Below are 16,736 nucleotides of genomic sequence, written 5' to 3' on the forward strand. Positions count from 1 at the left end.
TAAATATATTTAGTTCATTCAGTCTTTCTTTTAGTTTCATGTGACAGCTAAGTCCTGGCATACTAAGACCTATAGAAGTTATTTATGAATATATAATACCGCCAATATAGACATATGTGTGTCCCTGAGGGATAGGTCCCAGTAAAGTGTTTTTATAGTATGTAAGATGAAAGTATAAAGTTTAAATCATTCTTACATAACTTTGACAGCTGTAGATGTAAAAGTAATGATGAAGAATAAGACATGTTTGTTTGGTAGCACTGAAATTGTTGAGTATCTCTGATGTCTCTGGCACAGTTCTATAAAAGTTATATTATTGTTTTATCATAAAGTGTTAAAAGCACTTCCCTCCACTCCTCGCACTTTTTTTTTTTTTAATAGATAAGCTCTGTCAGTCTCCAAGTCTTTTTCCTGTTGTATCCAGCCATGCTTCTGTTGTTTAGCAGTGGTTCTTAGCCTAGGAAGTATTGCTCCATTATGTATGATTTTGGTCTTACATAAGGTAGAATTACCACTGATACTTTATAGACAGGGACGAGAATGTAACTTTCCAAGTATATATAATACTACAGAGAATTTTTCTGCCCTGCATACCAATTAGTGCCCCTGTTAAGAGTTATTTTGAAAAAAAAAAAAAAAAGCTATCTTGATAGTGTCTTTATACTTTCTAGTCCTACTTAATAGGTGATTAGAAGTTATCCATTCAAACATACCCATTAACTGTGCTTTATATTATTGTTAGCATTAACCTTATAAAACTATTTTTTCTTCAAATTTGCATTATCTAAAAATGTCCCATTCTTATTTGTGAGGCCCCAAAGGAGATAATGAGAAGTGAAATGAAGGAGATAATGAAAAGATGCCATTTCCATTTTGAAAAATTGATGTGAAAAGATCACTGATGTTTCTTTCTTTTAATTACTTTGTGATTTTGTAATGTACAGGAATTACAATTAAAGTTTACTGTTTTTTCAGTGGTAATACTTTCCTAAGTAATATAAAACCATTTTGACATATATACCTTAACCTATAATTTTATAATGCTAAAGTACTTTTCAAATAAGATGTTAAAATGGGGCATCTTGAAACATTAGACTTTTTAAAACGTGTGAAGTAAAAGATGTCAATTCTTTATCCAACACAAATCTTTTTTTTTCCCCATAATTTTATTGAGAAACAAATAGCAGTGAGACAATTTCAAATCAAACTGGTAGGACAGTTTCAATAATTAATAAATTGCATACATTCTTTCTATTGGTTAATTGCTGTACAAGATGCGGACATGATATCCTATTTACAAACACCATTAGAACAAATCTCTCTATTCATTAAGAGAATGTAACTATATATCTATCCTAACCACTTTGAATACACAGATACAAAATGGACATTCATCTGTATCCCCTTTTTTTGTTAAGTTCCGTTATTTGAATATTATAGGTATGTAAACTCAGCAAAATATTCTAAAGGAGTCCAGTAGCCCATAATAGTATTGGGTCTTCCGCTTGACTGGCGATGTCAGAAATTGTTGACCTGAGTCCCCTACAGCTCAACATAACAGCATGACTTTACTTCTTATATTTCATTTTTATACTTTTCTGCTGGATGGTTAAGACCAAGTTAAAGCAGGACCTATCCAACAAGAGTTGTAGCTTTTGGGTCTGATAAGGTCAGTGAAATCCCCTCAGTATTTATCCTGAGATCCTGTACCTCAGATTGTCAAACCTTTGTCAGTGTCAGCCATGTGGATGAGTCACGGCCATTGCTTGACCATTGCTTGACCAATGTGCTCTTTGTGAAAGCTTGAGAGAATGTTTTCTCTCCATGTGACTCTCCTTAGGCACACTCTACATCATCGATCACTTTCCTCTTTGGCCCCATAATCTCCTTGATCAGAAAATTTGGGACACTACTGAGTTACGTGACGTAACAGTACAAGTTCTCATATGTCCTGAGTCTTAATTGACCTTGGAAGGCTCGGGCCAAAATGTCCAACACAAATCTTGAATTCTTTATCTAATAGGATCTTTGTGGGAAATTGTCTTTTTTATCTAGATTAGCTAATTTGTTGGTGTTCAATTGTTTGGGGTTTTAAAAAATTCTTTTTATTTCAGCAAGATTGGAAGTCATGTTCCCTTTTTTTTTAATTGTAATATTTTGAGTCCTTTTTAGTAAGTCTGATTTGAAGATTTGTTCATTTGTTTTTTTTTTAACTACTGTAGTTTCATTGATTTTTTTTTCTCCGTTATTTTTCTGTTGTCATTTTTACTTACATCTTTAATCTTTATTATCTTTTTCTCAGCTTGCTTTGGGTTTACTTTGCTGTTCTTTTCCTAGTTTTTTTTTAACGCAAAGGTTTAGGTTGTTTTATTTTTTCAGTATTTTTTTATTGTAGTAAAATACATGTAATATAAAATTTATCATCATTCATTATTCAGCATATAGTTTAGTGTGATTAAATATATTCTTAATATTATATAGCCACTGGGGGCTGGAGAGATGGCTCAGTGGTCTAGAGCACCTACTTGGAACGGGCTTGGCAAAGCACAGGGACCACGGTTCGATCCCGCAGCACCACATGCCAGCCAGCCCTGCCCCCTGGTGGGCTGAGCTGGCCACACACACATTAAATGAATGAAATAAATAAACAGCGGAATATATTAAAAAAAAATATTATATAGCCACTATCATCCATCTCCAGAGTTCTGATTTTGTAAAAGTGAAGGTACATACACGTTTAGGAGTAACTCTGTGTTCCCTCCTACCCGTAGACCTTGACGACTAACACTCTATTGTGATTTTTGACTATTATACAAGCCTATATAAGTGGCCTTGTACAGTATTTGTTCTTTTATGACTGGCTTAATTCACTAAAGCATATTTCTTCAAGATTCATCAATGTTGTAATATGTGCTAGAACTTCCTTATTTTATTTTTTTTGTATATGTGCTACCAAAGTGAGCACTAGAATTTCTTTAAATTTTAAAGCAAACTAATTCTATGTGTATGCCACATTTTGCTTATCCATTTATGTCAGTATATGTATACTTGGGCAGTTACCATATGTAAATGATGTGGTTATGAGAATGGATGTGCAGTCACTCTTCAAGACCATTCTTGAGCTCTGAAGTATATATGCAGAAGAGAAACCTAGAAGATTAATAGTAAAGCACTAGTCTGGATGTGTTGTGGGTGTGTAACCTTTTTCTTTATGTCTGGTCCTCGGCCTCTTCCTATCTGGCTCTTCCCTGCCTACTTTCCTTCCAGGCACATGAGGTTAGCAACCTTTGCTCTCCCACACCATTCTGCCATGATGTTTTTGCCTTGGAGCCAGTTGACCATGAACTGAACCTCTTAAATGTGACCCCAAAATAAATACTTCCTGTTTAAGTTATGTTTCAGGTATTTGGTCATAGCAAGAGAAAACAGACTAATCCATGAGGTAATTCTATTTTTCATTCAAAACTCTACACTGTATACACTAACATACCATGTTACATGCATATACCATTTTACCTTCCTATCAGCAAGGAACAATGTTCCAATTTGTCATTCTGACCTACACTTAGCATTACCTTTGTTTTTAGTAGTAACCATCGTCATGGATTTGAGGTTGTAGTGAGATCTTTTTTGTAACATTACATACTTACAGATGTAAATTTCCATTTAAGCACTGCTTTTAGTGAGTCCATTAAGTTTGTTGTGTTTCCCTTTTCATCTCAAAGCATTTTCTAATTTACCTTGTATTTGTTTCTCTTTGACCCTCTGACTATTTAGGAATATATTGCTTAGGTTTTATACATTTACACAAATTTCCATGTTACTGAATTATAATTTCATTCTTTTGTACTTGGAGAACATGCTTCTTGTAGTTTCTGTCCTTTAAATCTGTAGAGACTTGTTTGGTGGTATACATATGGTTTATCCTGTATAGTGTTCCATATTCACTTGGGATGTGTATGTATGGTGCTGTTTTGGGATCACATATTTATGTAGATCTTGTTAGTATTTGGGTAAAATATGTTTGTAAAATATATTTCAAACTGATGAGTTAATATTTTTGAGGCTATATCCCCTATGAGTACCACACGCTAACTGATTGCGTCACTGGAGCATCTGGCTGTCTCCCTTTGACTAATATAAAGAGCCCCATTATATTATCTTAGTTCATTAGAAGATGAACGTATAGCAGAATGCAGTGTTTAGATAGGCTTAAATGTTTTTTCCTGCCAGATACTATCTATGGACTGGTACATCGGTAAGAAACAACTTTTGTGACTCAGTTTGTGGTGAATATTTTGAATATTGAACGAGCTCCTTGCTTACATGAATTTTTGAGTACATGAACATATCAATGTTTTAACTATAGTTACTTCACTTTACTGTTACTGTTAACATGAATAGTGCCCATGCTACATACCACTTTTAAAAAATTTTTACAACGTGTAATTTTTCTATAATAAAGTGGACTCCTTGTAATGTGTACAGTTTGGCAACTTGAGTTTTGACAAATATATATGCCTATATAAGTACCATACCACCACAGTCAAGATAAAGAGCATTTAACTTAGTTCTTTCCACTCCAGGCAGCTGCTCATAATTCATAAGCATTCTGTCATTATAGATTAAATTTTCCTTTTTGTAGAATTCATAAAATGCAGTTGTACATTTTATCTAGAACTGAATATGTTTTTAAGGTGAATTCATGTTTTTATTTATATTGGTTCTGTTTATTGCTAAGAAGAGTTATATTGTATGAGTATGTTAGAATTTGTTTATCCTTTCATCTCTTGATGGACATTTTGGGTCATGTGTAGTTTTTTAATTATTTTGTGAAAAGATAACCTTTCCTAACAACAACAAAAAGAGAATAATAATAGTTAATGCATTGTGTATCGTTAACTTCAGAGTTGTTAGCTAAGAGTGTTAAGACATGAACCAAGAAAATTTTTGCAAAAGAGAAATAAACAGAAATAAGGGCTGGGAAGATGGCTCAGTAGAATAAGACTTCCCTGGCAAGCACAAGGGTATAAGTTTAATCCCCAGTTCCACCAAAAAGATCCCCAAAACAAAAAACAAACAGAAATCAGACTTTCTTTTCAGTATTCTAAGGTAAACTTGTAGTATAAGTGAAACACATTGGCATATCTATTAAAGTATTTTTGAAATAATAATGTATTATAATTTGGGTAAATATTTGAATTTCTGTTGCCTATTATCTCTTGTATTTTGTTCTTTATTTGTATATTTGTATATACTTTGTGTAAAACCATGTAATATTTAAACTTATGTGTCTTATTTCATTTAACATTAATGTAATAGGAACATTTTTGTACAACATACCTGTGATTCCATTTTTCTGCCCATAGGTGAAATTATAGTTTTATGATTTCATTTGACATAAGTTATGACGAAGTACCTGTGGTGTGATTTCTGGTACATTATTTGGAACTTTCTGTCATTTAGTTGTCAGTTTGTAGTTTATTTTATTTATTTATTTATTTATTTAATTTGTAGTTTAATTCTGTTGTGATGAAAGAATAAACTTTATGTGATTTTAGACCTTTCTAATCGGTCAGCATTTGTTTTTGTAGCACAGAATGGTCCCTTTCGGTGAATTTTCTATGTCCTTGAAAAAAATGCATGTTGTTTTCTCTTGGATGTGATTTCCTGTCAGCATGGATAAGTTGCATCAGCTTACTGAGATTACTATGTTGAAATTTCCAGTGTATCTGTTTTTCCTTTCAGCTCTATCAGTGTTTCCTTTGTATAATTTAAAATTCTTTCGTTTCATATGTAAAATTCTTTGTTTTGTATGTACATACGCATTTAGAATTGTGATACTTTCTTGAAGGAATTAACTCATTATTATGTAAAGTTCCTCTTTTTCCTTGGTATTTATTAACAAGGATAAAAACCTTAATCTGCCATTTAGAAAGTTCATTTGTGTCTATTTCTTTTGTTTTTTTATTTCCACTGTCTTTTAAATGTCACTGAAGTTTTATAGTTTTGTTTTATTTCTATTTAAAAAATAATTTTAGTGTCAGGCCTATTTTACCTTTTTTAGCCATTATTTTCTGTCTGTGCTTCAGACACATTCAAGATATTTTCAGATTTTGGCTCTTCATACTTACCTGATTTTTTTTTTTTTTCAGAACCGGGGATTGAACTCAGGTCCTTGTGCTTGCTAGGGAAGTGTTTATTCTACTGAGCTATCTCCCCAGCCCTTTTATGTATTTATTTATTTATTTATTTTGATTAATGATATCCAATTTTTAATTTTGCTATTTTTTAAAAAAATGCATTTACTACAAGATCTACAGGGTCTCATTATACAGATGGGACTCCTAGTGATCTTTCCTATTTTTTAGCCTCCCAAGTGCTGGGATTCCGGAGCACAAAACACCATGCCCAGTTTCCATCACTATCTCAGCCTGCCCCAGGGGCAGGGCTGGCACACAGTCCTGGGATTGAACCCTCTGTCTGTATAAGTAGCACTTTAATCCACTGAGCTACCTGGCCAGCCCTTATTTTTTGTTTCTTTTTGTGTAGCATTTTCTTGGTATTTCACTTTTTTATACATCAACGAGCATATGTGGCAATAACTCGTATTAACTGCTAAATAGTTATTGCATCCCAGTGTTCTGCTTCACATCATGTCTAAATTTTTGGTGAATGTTGGGTATTCATGTTGTTGGAACACACCAAACTTTTTATACCCTGTTAAAGAATGTTGGACTTTAGGCTCAGGCTACTTAGCAAGACAGTTCTCAAAAAAGAAACAAGAACTAAAGATTTAGCTCATGGCAAAGTCCCTGGGTTACTTGCTTTACTTGCTTAGTACTGCAAAACAAAACAAAACAAAACAAAAAAAAAAAAAAACCAAAAAAAAAAGATAAAGGAATGTTGGACTTTATTCTTTCAAAATGTTACATCAATTCTGTAGCGTATGTTTCAGTTGTTACAGTGTGGATTTAGTGAGAGTGCAACACCCTCTTAACTTTGTTCACCAATGCCCTGGATATTCAAGGACTATCCACTCTATGACAGTTGTTTGGGCTTTAAGAAACTTTTGACAAATGTCTAAATTGTCAGTCACTTTCTGTCCAGCCTTGTGTAGTTTTTCATGTATGGTATTTTCCACAGTGGATCTAAATAGACTGCTTTGCAGTAACCTTTATTTCCTACTTCACTTTCTATTCTGTCTTGCAAATACTAGTCCCCTTAGGCCTCCTGAATTCTTACTTTCTTTCACTTAACTCACTGAAATCATAGCGGTGCTCTTGGGACCATCTTTCTTGCACTGAAATACAAATTATTACACAATTCTACACAGTTCTTCTGTATCCTAATATCCCAAACAGTTACTTCAACATGTATTTTACTTTTTGTCTCCAAAACATTTATTTCTTTCACAGTTTTTTTTTTTTTATTAGCATGTTTTTGTGACATACTTAGTAAATGCATCATCTACCTTTTCTTCTGTTTCTAGCACTTTGTCCTCCCATTGGTCAAGTCTGCTACCCATGCTTTCCTTTGAATTTTCCATTATCTACTTATGTTTGCTTTCTTTTCATACTTTTCTGTTCTTTTCTGAAGCAGTCATTCATGTATTGTCTTGCTTAAACTCATTTAACCTTGTTGACATTTTATTGGTGAATCCTTTATCTGTTTGATTAAATCCTCTTTGAGCTTGTTAAACATCTTACACATTTGCTTATGTGTTTCTTTTATCTCTTCAAACATCTTGACCATTTTTGTTTTTTGAGTGCTTTGTCTATAGGTTCCTCTACTTCAGTGTTCATAAGATTGGCTTAGGGAAAGTTCAATGTTTGTGGAGACATCTTGTTGCCTTGCTGTCTCATTCTCATGTGTATATATGGTTTTTGTAGCCGGAGAGATAGCTCAATAGAATAAGTGCTTACCTGACAAGTACAGGGTCCTGAGTTCAATCCCCAGTACTGCAAAAAAAAAAAAAAAATAAGTATATCGGTTTCATGCTGTGGGTTGAGATCAGTTAGGGTAGAAAAACTCTGACACTAGTGTGGAGATCTCTAGTTAGATTATGTCTACCTGTGATAATGTGTCCTTGGGTTTGACTGTGTTTTGGTATTTATAGCCCTATTCAAACTATTTAGTGTAAGGGCTAAGGAGAGAGCTCAGGGCAAAAGTGCTTGCCTGGCAAGCATAAGGTCCTGGGTTTGAGCCCCATACCAAAATAAGCAAACAAAAACTGCTGACCAAATTATTTAGTGTAATATTTGAGGATCTTCATAGTGTCCAACTTTCTTGTAGGGCTTTAATTCCCCATACTGGTTAGTGAAACAAACTATAGTAATATTGACAATAGAAGGACAACTTGGATATTGGCGTACAATAAAAAAAAAAAATTAAAAGCAATAGTTGTGCCACCATTAGCAATAGAAAAATGTTCAGCAACATTAATAAAGTCAAAGACTAACTAGTTGTTGACATTCTAGATGAATCGGTAGTAGTTACAACTGTACCATCCCTAACAATAGGAATGAGATCTGCAGTAATAATGTAGACACAAAAGCCTTATTGTCGATAGTAATTACCTAAGAAAAGCAGTAGCTGTGCCACCATTAGCAATAGAAAAGAATTCAGCAGTAGGTTCAGATATGGTAGCAGCCTGAAGAGGAGGCCTATGGAGACCTGGGTCTGTGTGGCAGCAGGGGTAGAGAGAGCTTGGGACATATACCTGCCCGGTGCCATTGTCACCAAGATCATCAAGGAGGCACTCCTGGATGGTGTCAACATCTGCAAGGAAACCCAGAGCTAGAGCTCCACTGCTAGCATATTGGTGCATTAAGCCACAGCCTGTCCCAGCAGTCTCTCTGTGAAAGGTAAGTGCAAGACACTTAGTGCCAGTGATGTGCTTTTGGCCCTGGAAGAGATGGAGTTCCCACAGTGCATTACCCCATTCAAAGAGGCTTGGAAACAAATAGGTGGGAACAAGAAGGCAAGAAGGAAGTGTTAGGGCTGGCCAGATAGCTCAGCAGACTAAAGCGCCTCCTGCTTAGGCACCTGCTTCGATCCCTGCTTTGATCCCCAGCACCACAAACCATGCCAGCCTTGCCCCCGGGGTGTGCTACAACTTCAGTTGAGACTAGGTGTGGTGACACAGCACGTGCTTATAATCCCAGCTCTTAGGAGAATGAAAACAGGTGGATCACTACAGGTCTGATCTGTATAGTGAGACCCTATAGACCCTGTACCAAAAAAAAAAAAAAAAAAAAAAAAGATTTAGAACAAAAGAAAGACAGAGGAAAAAAAACAGATTCATGGGCACTGTATAAGGACAATGATGAGGATGAAGAGAGGCTAAAAGAAGAGAGCAAAAAGGAGAAAGCAGACAACTAATAGAATGGGCAGACTGGCACTGTGGAAACTGCCGCTCTAAAAGATGCTACATATTTATGTGAAGTTTTTCCTTGTTAGAGTAGTCTTAGATACAAATGCCTGAGGTCAAAATTAAAAATGACTGTAAATATCAAAACCAGTGGTTTACTGACTCAGATCATTGGAGTAGCAGAATTCTGTTTTTCTTAATCAGTCTTGATTATGGCAGTGGGGATTCTAACAACTAAATAAAGTAGCACCTTAGTCCCTCTTAAATACTTATGTGTATGAGTAGGAAGCTTTCTGGTTGCGTCTTCCTGGCTCTTCAGAAAAGTAATGATTTCCATATTGCCTGCTATGATCCAGATCCCAGAAGCAGTGAAGAGTTAGGAAAAATTGGGACTTCGTTCATGGTTAATGTTTGACTGTATGGTAGTCTATTAAGAGTAGTTATAATGGGCTGTGCACAGTGTTACATGGTTGTAATTCCAGCTACTTGAGAAGCTGAGACAGGAGAATTGCAAGTTTTGAGCCCAGACTGGGCAACTCACTAGACCCTGTTAAAACTTTAAAACATAAGAAAAAGCTGGGAATATAGCTCAGCACTCCCTGGGTCCAAATCTCCAGAACTGTTCTTTTTGTTTTGTTTTGTTTTGTTTTGTTTTGTTTTAAAGAATTCAGCAATAATGGCATGCATAAAAATTAAAGCTTAATAATAATGATAATAAGGGATGGGGAGATAGCTCCACAGTCTTAAGCACCCACCTGGCAAGTGTAGGAACCCGAGTTTGATCCCTGGTACTGCCTGCTATGCTGGCCCCAAAACTGGGTGTGGTGGTGCATACCTATAGTCCCAGTGCTTGGGAGACTGAGACAGGAGAAGCACTATGCCTCTGAATTGTGTAGTGAGACCCTATACATAATAAACGAAAACAAACTAATGATAATAAAAATGGAGGGGGTGGGGCAGAGAAAAGAAGTACAGTTTGACACTGTGATAAATATAAATAAAATTAAGAATAAAATTAAGAAAATATTAGAAAAAAGACAAAAATAAAAAGTAAAAGCAGAAAAGAAGATAGGGAAAAATAAAAAACAAAAACAACAAAAAGGAATGAAAATGAAATAACTTTTTTTGGTACTAGAGATTGAACTCAGGACCATGCACTTGCCAAGCAGGCACTTACACTGCTGAGCTATCTTCCTCAGCCCCTGAAAAAGAGAAATGAGTCAAAAAAAATTCCTCCCAATGATTGGGTGAGTGGTTGCTTATAGAACCTGTAGAATTGGGATATACCAGATAAGTGCAGGATAGTGAGTCAGAACTCAGGGCCTGTTTTGTTTCCACACCCATTTTTTTTGCTGTGCATGTGCTGAGGCCTGGCCTGCTTTTCCTGCTGGGCATTGTGAGTCAGTGGTATGTTCTCTGCCTCCTGGCTCTGTGCACTCCTGCTGCCTGGTGTCCATGCCTTTCTGTGCATCCCACCTCACTACTGTCTCCAGCTGGCTTTCTGGACTGTGGGTGCATAAGATGTTTCCCTACCTCAGAGGCCAATCGTATTGGCAGATGGGAAGGGCAAGAGATGACTGAGCTCTGTGCTAGAAATAGGCAGTAGGAGGGCCAGGCAATCTGCTGGATTTAATGGGAGCACTTTAAGTCCCAGCTCCCTCCAGAAGCCCCGCCACCAGCCTAGCTTCTTTCCACGGAGTGCTGTCTTCTGTGTCTTTCATAACTTCAGCACATTGTGCTTAAACTTGTCAAGGGTTCTGTGAATAGCATGGCCCTTCTCTGTGCCTCCTGTGGCTCCTTTCATACAATCAGTGTGGTAGGAGTGACCCCCAGGCCCTGAAATGAAGTTGTTGAGTGACTTATGTTTCTCCAGAGTAGCTCAGTCTTAATAAACCCCCTCTAAAATGGCTTCTGATTTTATCAGTCCCAGGAATGGGGGAGGCTGCAGTGCATTTCTTCTCCATCTCTAGCCTACATATTCAAAGTAAAGCCCCACCTGTATTTGCAGTTTTTAATACCATAGGTTTTTCTTGGGGCTGGCTCTGTCCACTGAGCCTTTGCTTTTCTGAGGAGAGTCTGGCCCTTTACAGGCTTACCTTTTGTTTGTGGGAGTTAGGGTTAGTGTTTCAGATTGTTTTGATCTCTTCCCTGTGGTATCTTCTCACTAGTATCTAGTTTTCCTGTTGACTTTTTGATTCCTGAAGCTCTGCTTTTGTTTTCCTTCCCTGAGTTGTTGCTTTCCAAGTATCTCCATTCCAGGTTTCAGAAGGCTACATTTCCAAGTTTGATCCCCAGTACTGCAAAATAAACCAAACCAACCAAAACCAAGCTAGAAGGCTACATTTCCCTGCTGTTCCTTACTCCTCCATTTTGATTGATTGATTGATTGATTGATTGATTGATTGATTGAGCCGGGGATTGAACTAAGGCCCTTGCGCTTGCTAGGGAAGTGCTTATTCCACTGAGCCATCTCCCCAGCCCACTCCTCCATTTTTAATCCCCTCCAAAAGATTTATTTTTTGAAGGAATGAATTTGATAAAAAAGCTGGGACAAGTAAACCGCGGGGTAGAAAATGAACACACTTGTGGACTGGAGATGTTGCTCGGTGCAGAGCGCTTGGCTAGTGTGCATGGGCCTTGGAGCCAGTTCCTAGCCTTGAGAAAAAGAGCTGTTTTGTCAGTTTTAAAAATAACTAACTACAACAAAGAATTACCTGAAAAAGACTCATAGAAGTTTAAAATGAAGGTACTCCAAGCTGAAGATTAATGTCTGGTAAGTGGAATTTAAGCAGCGGCACTTGTTTTTGGACACCTTGCTGGAAGACGCACATGCCATGCTAGTAACTAGACTTGAACAGAAGAATGATCATTTGTCCCAGTAGAACTAGATGAAGCTTTGGTTTTGAGTTACATGACCATTGAAGTTTCTCTATGTTGCAGTGCCAGGTGAAGTTGTATACTTTGTCAAACTTCTCATTAAACTTCCATCAAAGTACTAACCAGGCCCGACCCTGCTTAGCTTCTAAGATCAGATGAGATCGGGCGCATTCGGGGTGGTAAGGCCATACACTTAAACTCATTTCTCATCACAAAGATAGATCTTAATCTCACTCCTGTACCACTGTAGGCAAGAATGCTTGATGTGGTCCCAGGTGGCTTTTTTTGTATTACATCTCTCCAGTTTCAGCACACCCTTCCCAGCTCTGTTGCATCTTTTCCAACATGTCTGGTTTTAGTCACTGCCTTGCTGTTGCACATGGTTACCAGGGAGCAAGAGCTGCCGGTGGTGACAGTTTCCTCTGGGGAAATGCAGGCCCATCACAGGCCCAGGGCAGCTGCTCTCACTGTGGAGGCTGATGTATATTTTAAATGTGTCTTTATTTTCTATTGTTTATTGAAAGAGTATAAATCTTATTGTATTTATTCTGTTGAGAAGTGGGAGTTTTGGCTTACTATTTTATATTCAAATGTTTCTTACCCAGAATGATTGCTAAGTAAATAGATTTGTTAATTCTTTTTGAAAAATTTTAACAGAACTAATGTATAGTGTTTCAAACTTGTCATTGCTAAAAATTCAATCACTACCATATTTTCATTTTGTATAGTATCCTGTTGTCTGCATAAAGGGGGGACGCTAGATGGTATACTTACTGTTAAATTTCTGACTTTTTAGACCTAAAGATTGCCTTCGGTCTATTATGAGAAGGGTGAACCACAAAGATCCTCACGTTGCTATGCAAGCATTGACTGTAAGTGGCTTTGTTTTAAGCTGTATCATAAAGTTATCTGTCAGCATCGGTCCCTTTTAACTTCTGAATGTATGTTTTTAGCTTCTAGGCGCATGTGTATCAAACTGTGGCAAAATTTTTCATTTAGAAGTCTGTTCAAGAGATTTTGCTAGTGAAGTAAGCAACGTATTAAACAAGGTAAGGAATGTTGTTTCCAGAAATTAAGGTCACCTTTTTATTGTATTTCATGGTTCATTTCTTCACGTTTTAAATCACACAGAACTGTAGGGTTATTCTGCGCTTGTGTCCATGTCTTCCCCTGCCCCTACCTTCTAGGCTGTGTCTGTCCATTATATAAGTAGTAAATACTAGATTTTACTAGAGGCTACAAATCCACATAACTTTGAAAGTTGATATTTTCAAGCCAAGTTAAAGTATAATGAACTTCTTGTTTGCATCATTCCTTTTATCTAAGAAAATATTTATATTTCTCTGTCTAATGAAACAATAGAAATCTATTTTAGGCTTTTTTTTTTTTTTTTTTTACCATAGAGATATTTTTCTAATATGCAGCCCTTCAGAAGTACTGCCAAAATATAGGACCAGAAAACAAGGATTGACTGTAGAGTTTCTATCTTCTATTAATAAAGCTATGACCCATCATGGAGTCTTCATACTGTTCTGTTAGTCCATGTGGCTGTACCTGCAGCTAGAGTTTGTGCAAAATACTTAAGTGCAGTTGCTGCCAGAGGCAGCCCCAAACAATCCTGAGATGGGGTGGGGTATAATTTTAAAGAAAGATGCACTGAAGACAGGGTGAGGGTCCATAGCCTTTGTTAACAGGACTTATGAACTGAGGACTGCACTGTCCTTATGATGGACAAGGTGTTCTAATCAGGTGTGTCTGTAATCCATGGATAAGGTTAAGAAGTTTGTATGACAGTTCACCTGTTCAGGGCCAGAGCAGGTCTCTGTGTGTTTACCAATGGGTTTGATTTTTTAGTGTGTCAGACAGCGGTAAGTGGTAATCCCTTTTCTCTTTTATGCAGTTACTTTTAGTTATTTTCTACTAATTAGTAAGCATTGTCTTTTTGTGTCTTGAATATTTATGAAGGGATTAATATTTTCTATAACATTCAGTATACAAACTTAGGCAGTAGTGCAAGCAACTGTTTTAAAGAACTACATATAAGTGAGAGGACTTATTTTCCAAATGTTTTACAGTTTTTGTATTAGTTTTACTTAATGGGGTGAAATATTTTGAAAAAACAAGGTTTTCAAGAAATTTAACTGTAAAATCCCACAAATCAGGCTTTAGAAGATTATCATGAGAAAAACACATTCATGAACACTAAAGATCCAAGAATTAAGAATGGAAGAACTGTACATTTGTTCTCTTTTTTTTTTTTTTTTTTTTTAATTTATTTGTGTGTGTGTGTGTGTGTGTGTGTGGCCAGCTCAGCCCACCAGGGGGCGGGGTGGCTGGCATGTGGTGCTGGGGGATTGAACCGTGGTCCCTGTGCTTTGCTAAGCTTGTTCTAAGTAGGTGCTTTAGACTACTGAGCCATCTCACCAGCCCCCTACATTTGTTCTCTTGTTGTAGTGATGTTTCATTGTTCTTCAAAAAGCAAACCAAAATAAACTACTTTTCCTTGCCTTTGTATAAAGCATGTCTTTTTATCTTATAAGTTATTACATAGTTAATATGTTTCAATTTCAAATAAGTACATAACAATATATATGTATTTTTTTGGTACCAGGGATCAAACTCAGGACTTTGTGCTTGCCAGGCAGGTACTTAAGCCACTGGGAACTATACATAACAGTATCTTCTCTTCTTTTTTCATATTGTGAGAATAAGTTTTTAATAGCTAACTATTCCTATTTTCAGATTTGTAATCTGTGATTCAGAAAGAGATCTACAGTTCTTTATTATAGTTTTATATTAAAAGAGTCTAAAGCCAATAGTTAGCAAATAGAAGTTTTCATTGATTTCTTTTCTGATGCCTTAGGGTCACCCTAAAGTATGTGAGAAGTTAAAAGCTCTCATGGTTGAGTGGACAGATGAATTTAAGAATGATCCGCAGCTTAGCCTGATATCAGCAATGATAAAGAACCTTAAGGAGCAAGGAGTTACCTTCCCAGCTATTGGCTCTCAGGTATTTTGTAAAGTTTGTAAAGTTACTTGGAAATAGCTGCACTTACTGGAATTTTTCTTTTTTTCCTCCATTTCTAGGTTTTTACTCAGAAAAATTTTTGTTAATCATAGCCTAGTATTTAAAAGTTAAAGAAAATGTGACAGTAAAATTCTAATATGTTTCCACTTTTACTTTCTCACTATCTCTTCTTTGTAAGTCATTTGATTTACACTTTATAATTTAAAATTTTTATATAGTTTTTATATGGATGTGGTTGCTTTATTGTATCAGATAACACTGACAATTAAATGCTCCTCATACTATAATTTTATCAATAAAGAACGACAGTTTAAAAACCAAGGTATTTTTGAAATTTAGAGATGAGTTTGTATGTTCGAGTAGGAAATTTATAAACATTTGAATTTATTTTATTTTCATTTTTAATTTTTTATCAGTATCTTGTTTGCATTATGTAATGATTACATTACATTCCTCTTGGGCAGTTGGTCATGTTCATAGCACATCTCGGGTCCTTTTTCATCTGGGCCCCATCTGTGGATCTGTGTCCCATTTGACGAGATCGGGTGCGTTCAGGGTGGTATGGCCGTAGACCATGTCCCATTTGAGAAAGGTCTGTCTCCCTGCTTGTGCTGTCCATCTTCTGTCTTGCTCCTTATCTGTACTCTGCAGTTCTCATATAAGAAACCATGTGATGTTGAAGTACACATGTCTGATTTATATCATGCAACATTGTGGTCTTAAGTGCATGCATTTTCCTACAAATGTATCAAGTTCACCCTCCTTTATGGCAGAGTAGTACTCGCTTTTGTAGAACTATCACATTTTCTTTATCCACTTCTTTGTTGGTTAACATATAGGCCCCTTCCAAGATTTAGCTATTGTGAGCTCTGCTGCTATAAACATGGATATGCTCTGATCACTGTATTATAATAACTTTCATTTTTGGCACAAGATACCTAAAAGGGAAATTGCTGGGTTGAATGGAATTTCTAGTTTTAGTTTTTTGAGGAATCGCCAAACTGATCTCCATGGTGGTTATAGTGGTTTACATTCTCATCTGCAATGTGGAAGGCTCCTTTTTCCTGCAGCCTCACCAACATTTATTTGATTCTTCTCAATGATAGGCATTGAAAATGAGAAGGAATAAGTGGGGTAAGTGGAATGAGGAGCACATGAGGCACCTCATTTCTCAGTAGGCCCTTACCGGTGTGTGAGTGTCCCTTCTCTCTCACAAATACAGGTAACTGGAGGGCTTTCTCTCCGCTTTCACGTGACATAGAGCTTATGTGATCGTAATGGGATCCATCTGATGGGTGTCAGATGGGAACATGTGATCACTCCACAGAGGTTTAAAGGGCATGGTAATTTCGAATATTTTCTTTATCTTTGATATGGATCAGGACATATTATGAGTAGCCTGAGCTCTCAGTTGTACAGGGTTACCTTTGGGCCATTGACCTCTTCTAAGAGGTCTCA

General features: G+C 36.5%; 1 protein-coding gene across 4 annotated transcripts in view; it reads left to right on the forward strand.

Moving 5' to 3' along the window:
- Stam (signal transducing adaptor molecule) overlaps window positions 1-16,736 on the forward strand; it is a 69,842-nt gene that overhangs the window by 30,595 nt on the left and 22,511 nt on the right. For all 4 annotated transcript variants that reach the window (XM_004645192.2, XM_023705437.1, XM_023705438.1 and 1 more), the window contains exons 3-5: window positions 13,047-13,122; window positions 13,204-13,299; window positions 15,114-15,260. In XM_004645192.2, the coding sequence (XP_004645249.1) occupies window positions 13,047-13,122; window positions 13,204-13,299; window positions 15,114-15,260 (319 nt within the window). The remainder of the gene's footprint in view (window positions 1-13,046; window positions 13,123-13,203; window positions 13,300-15,113; window positions 15,261-16,736) is intronic.

The sequence above is a fragment of the Octodon degus genome, unplaced genomic scaffold (assembly GCF_000260255.1).
Source record: "Octodon degus isolate 3935 unplaced genomic scaffold, OctDeg1.0 scaffold00220, whole genome shotgun sequence".
Classification (NCBI taxonomy): Eukaryota; Metazoa; Chordata; class Mammalia; order Rodentia; family Octodontidae; genus Octodon; species Octodon degus.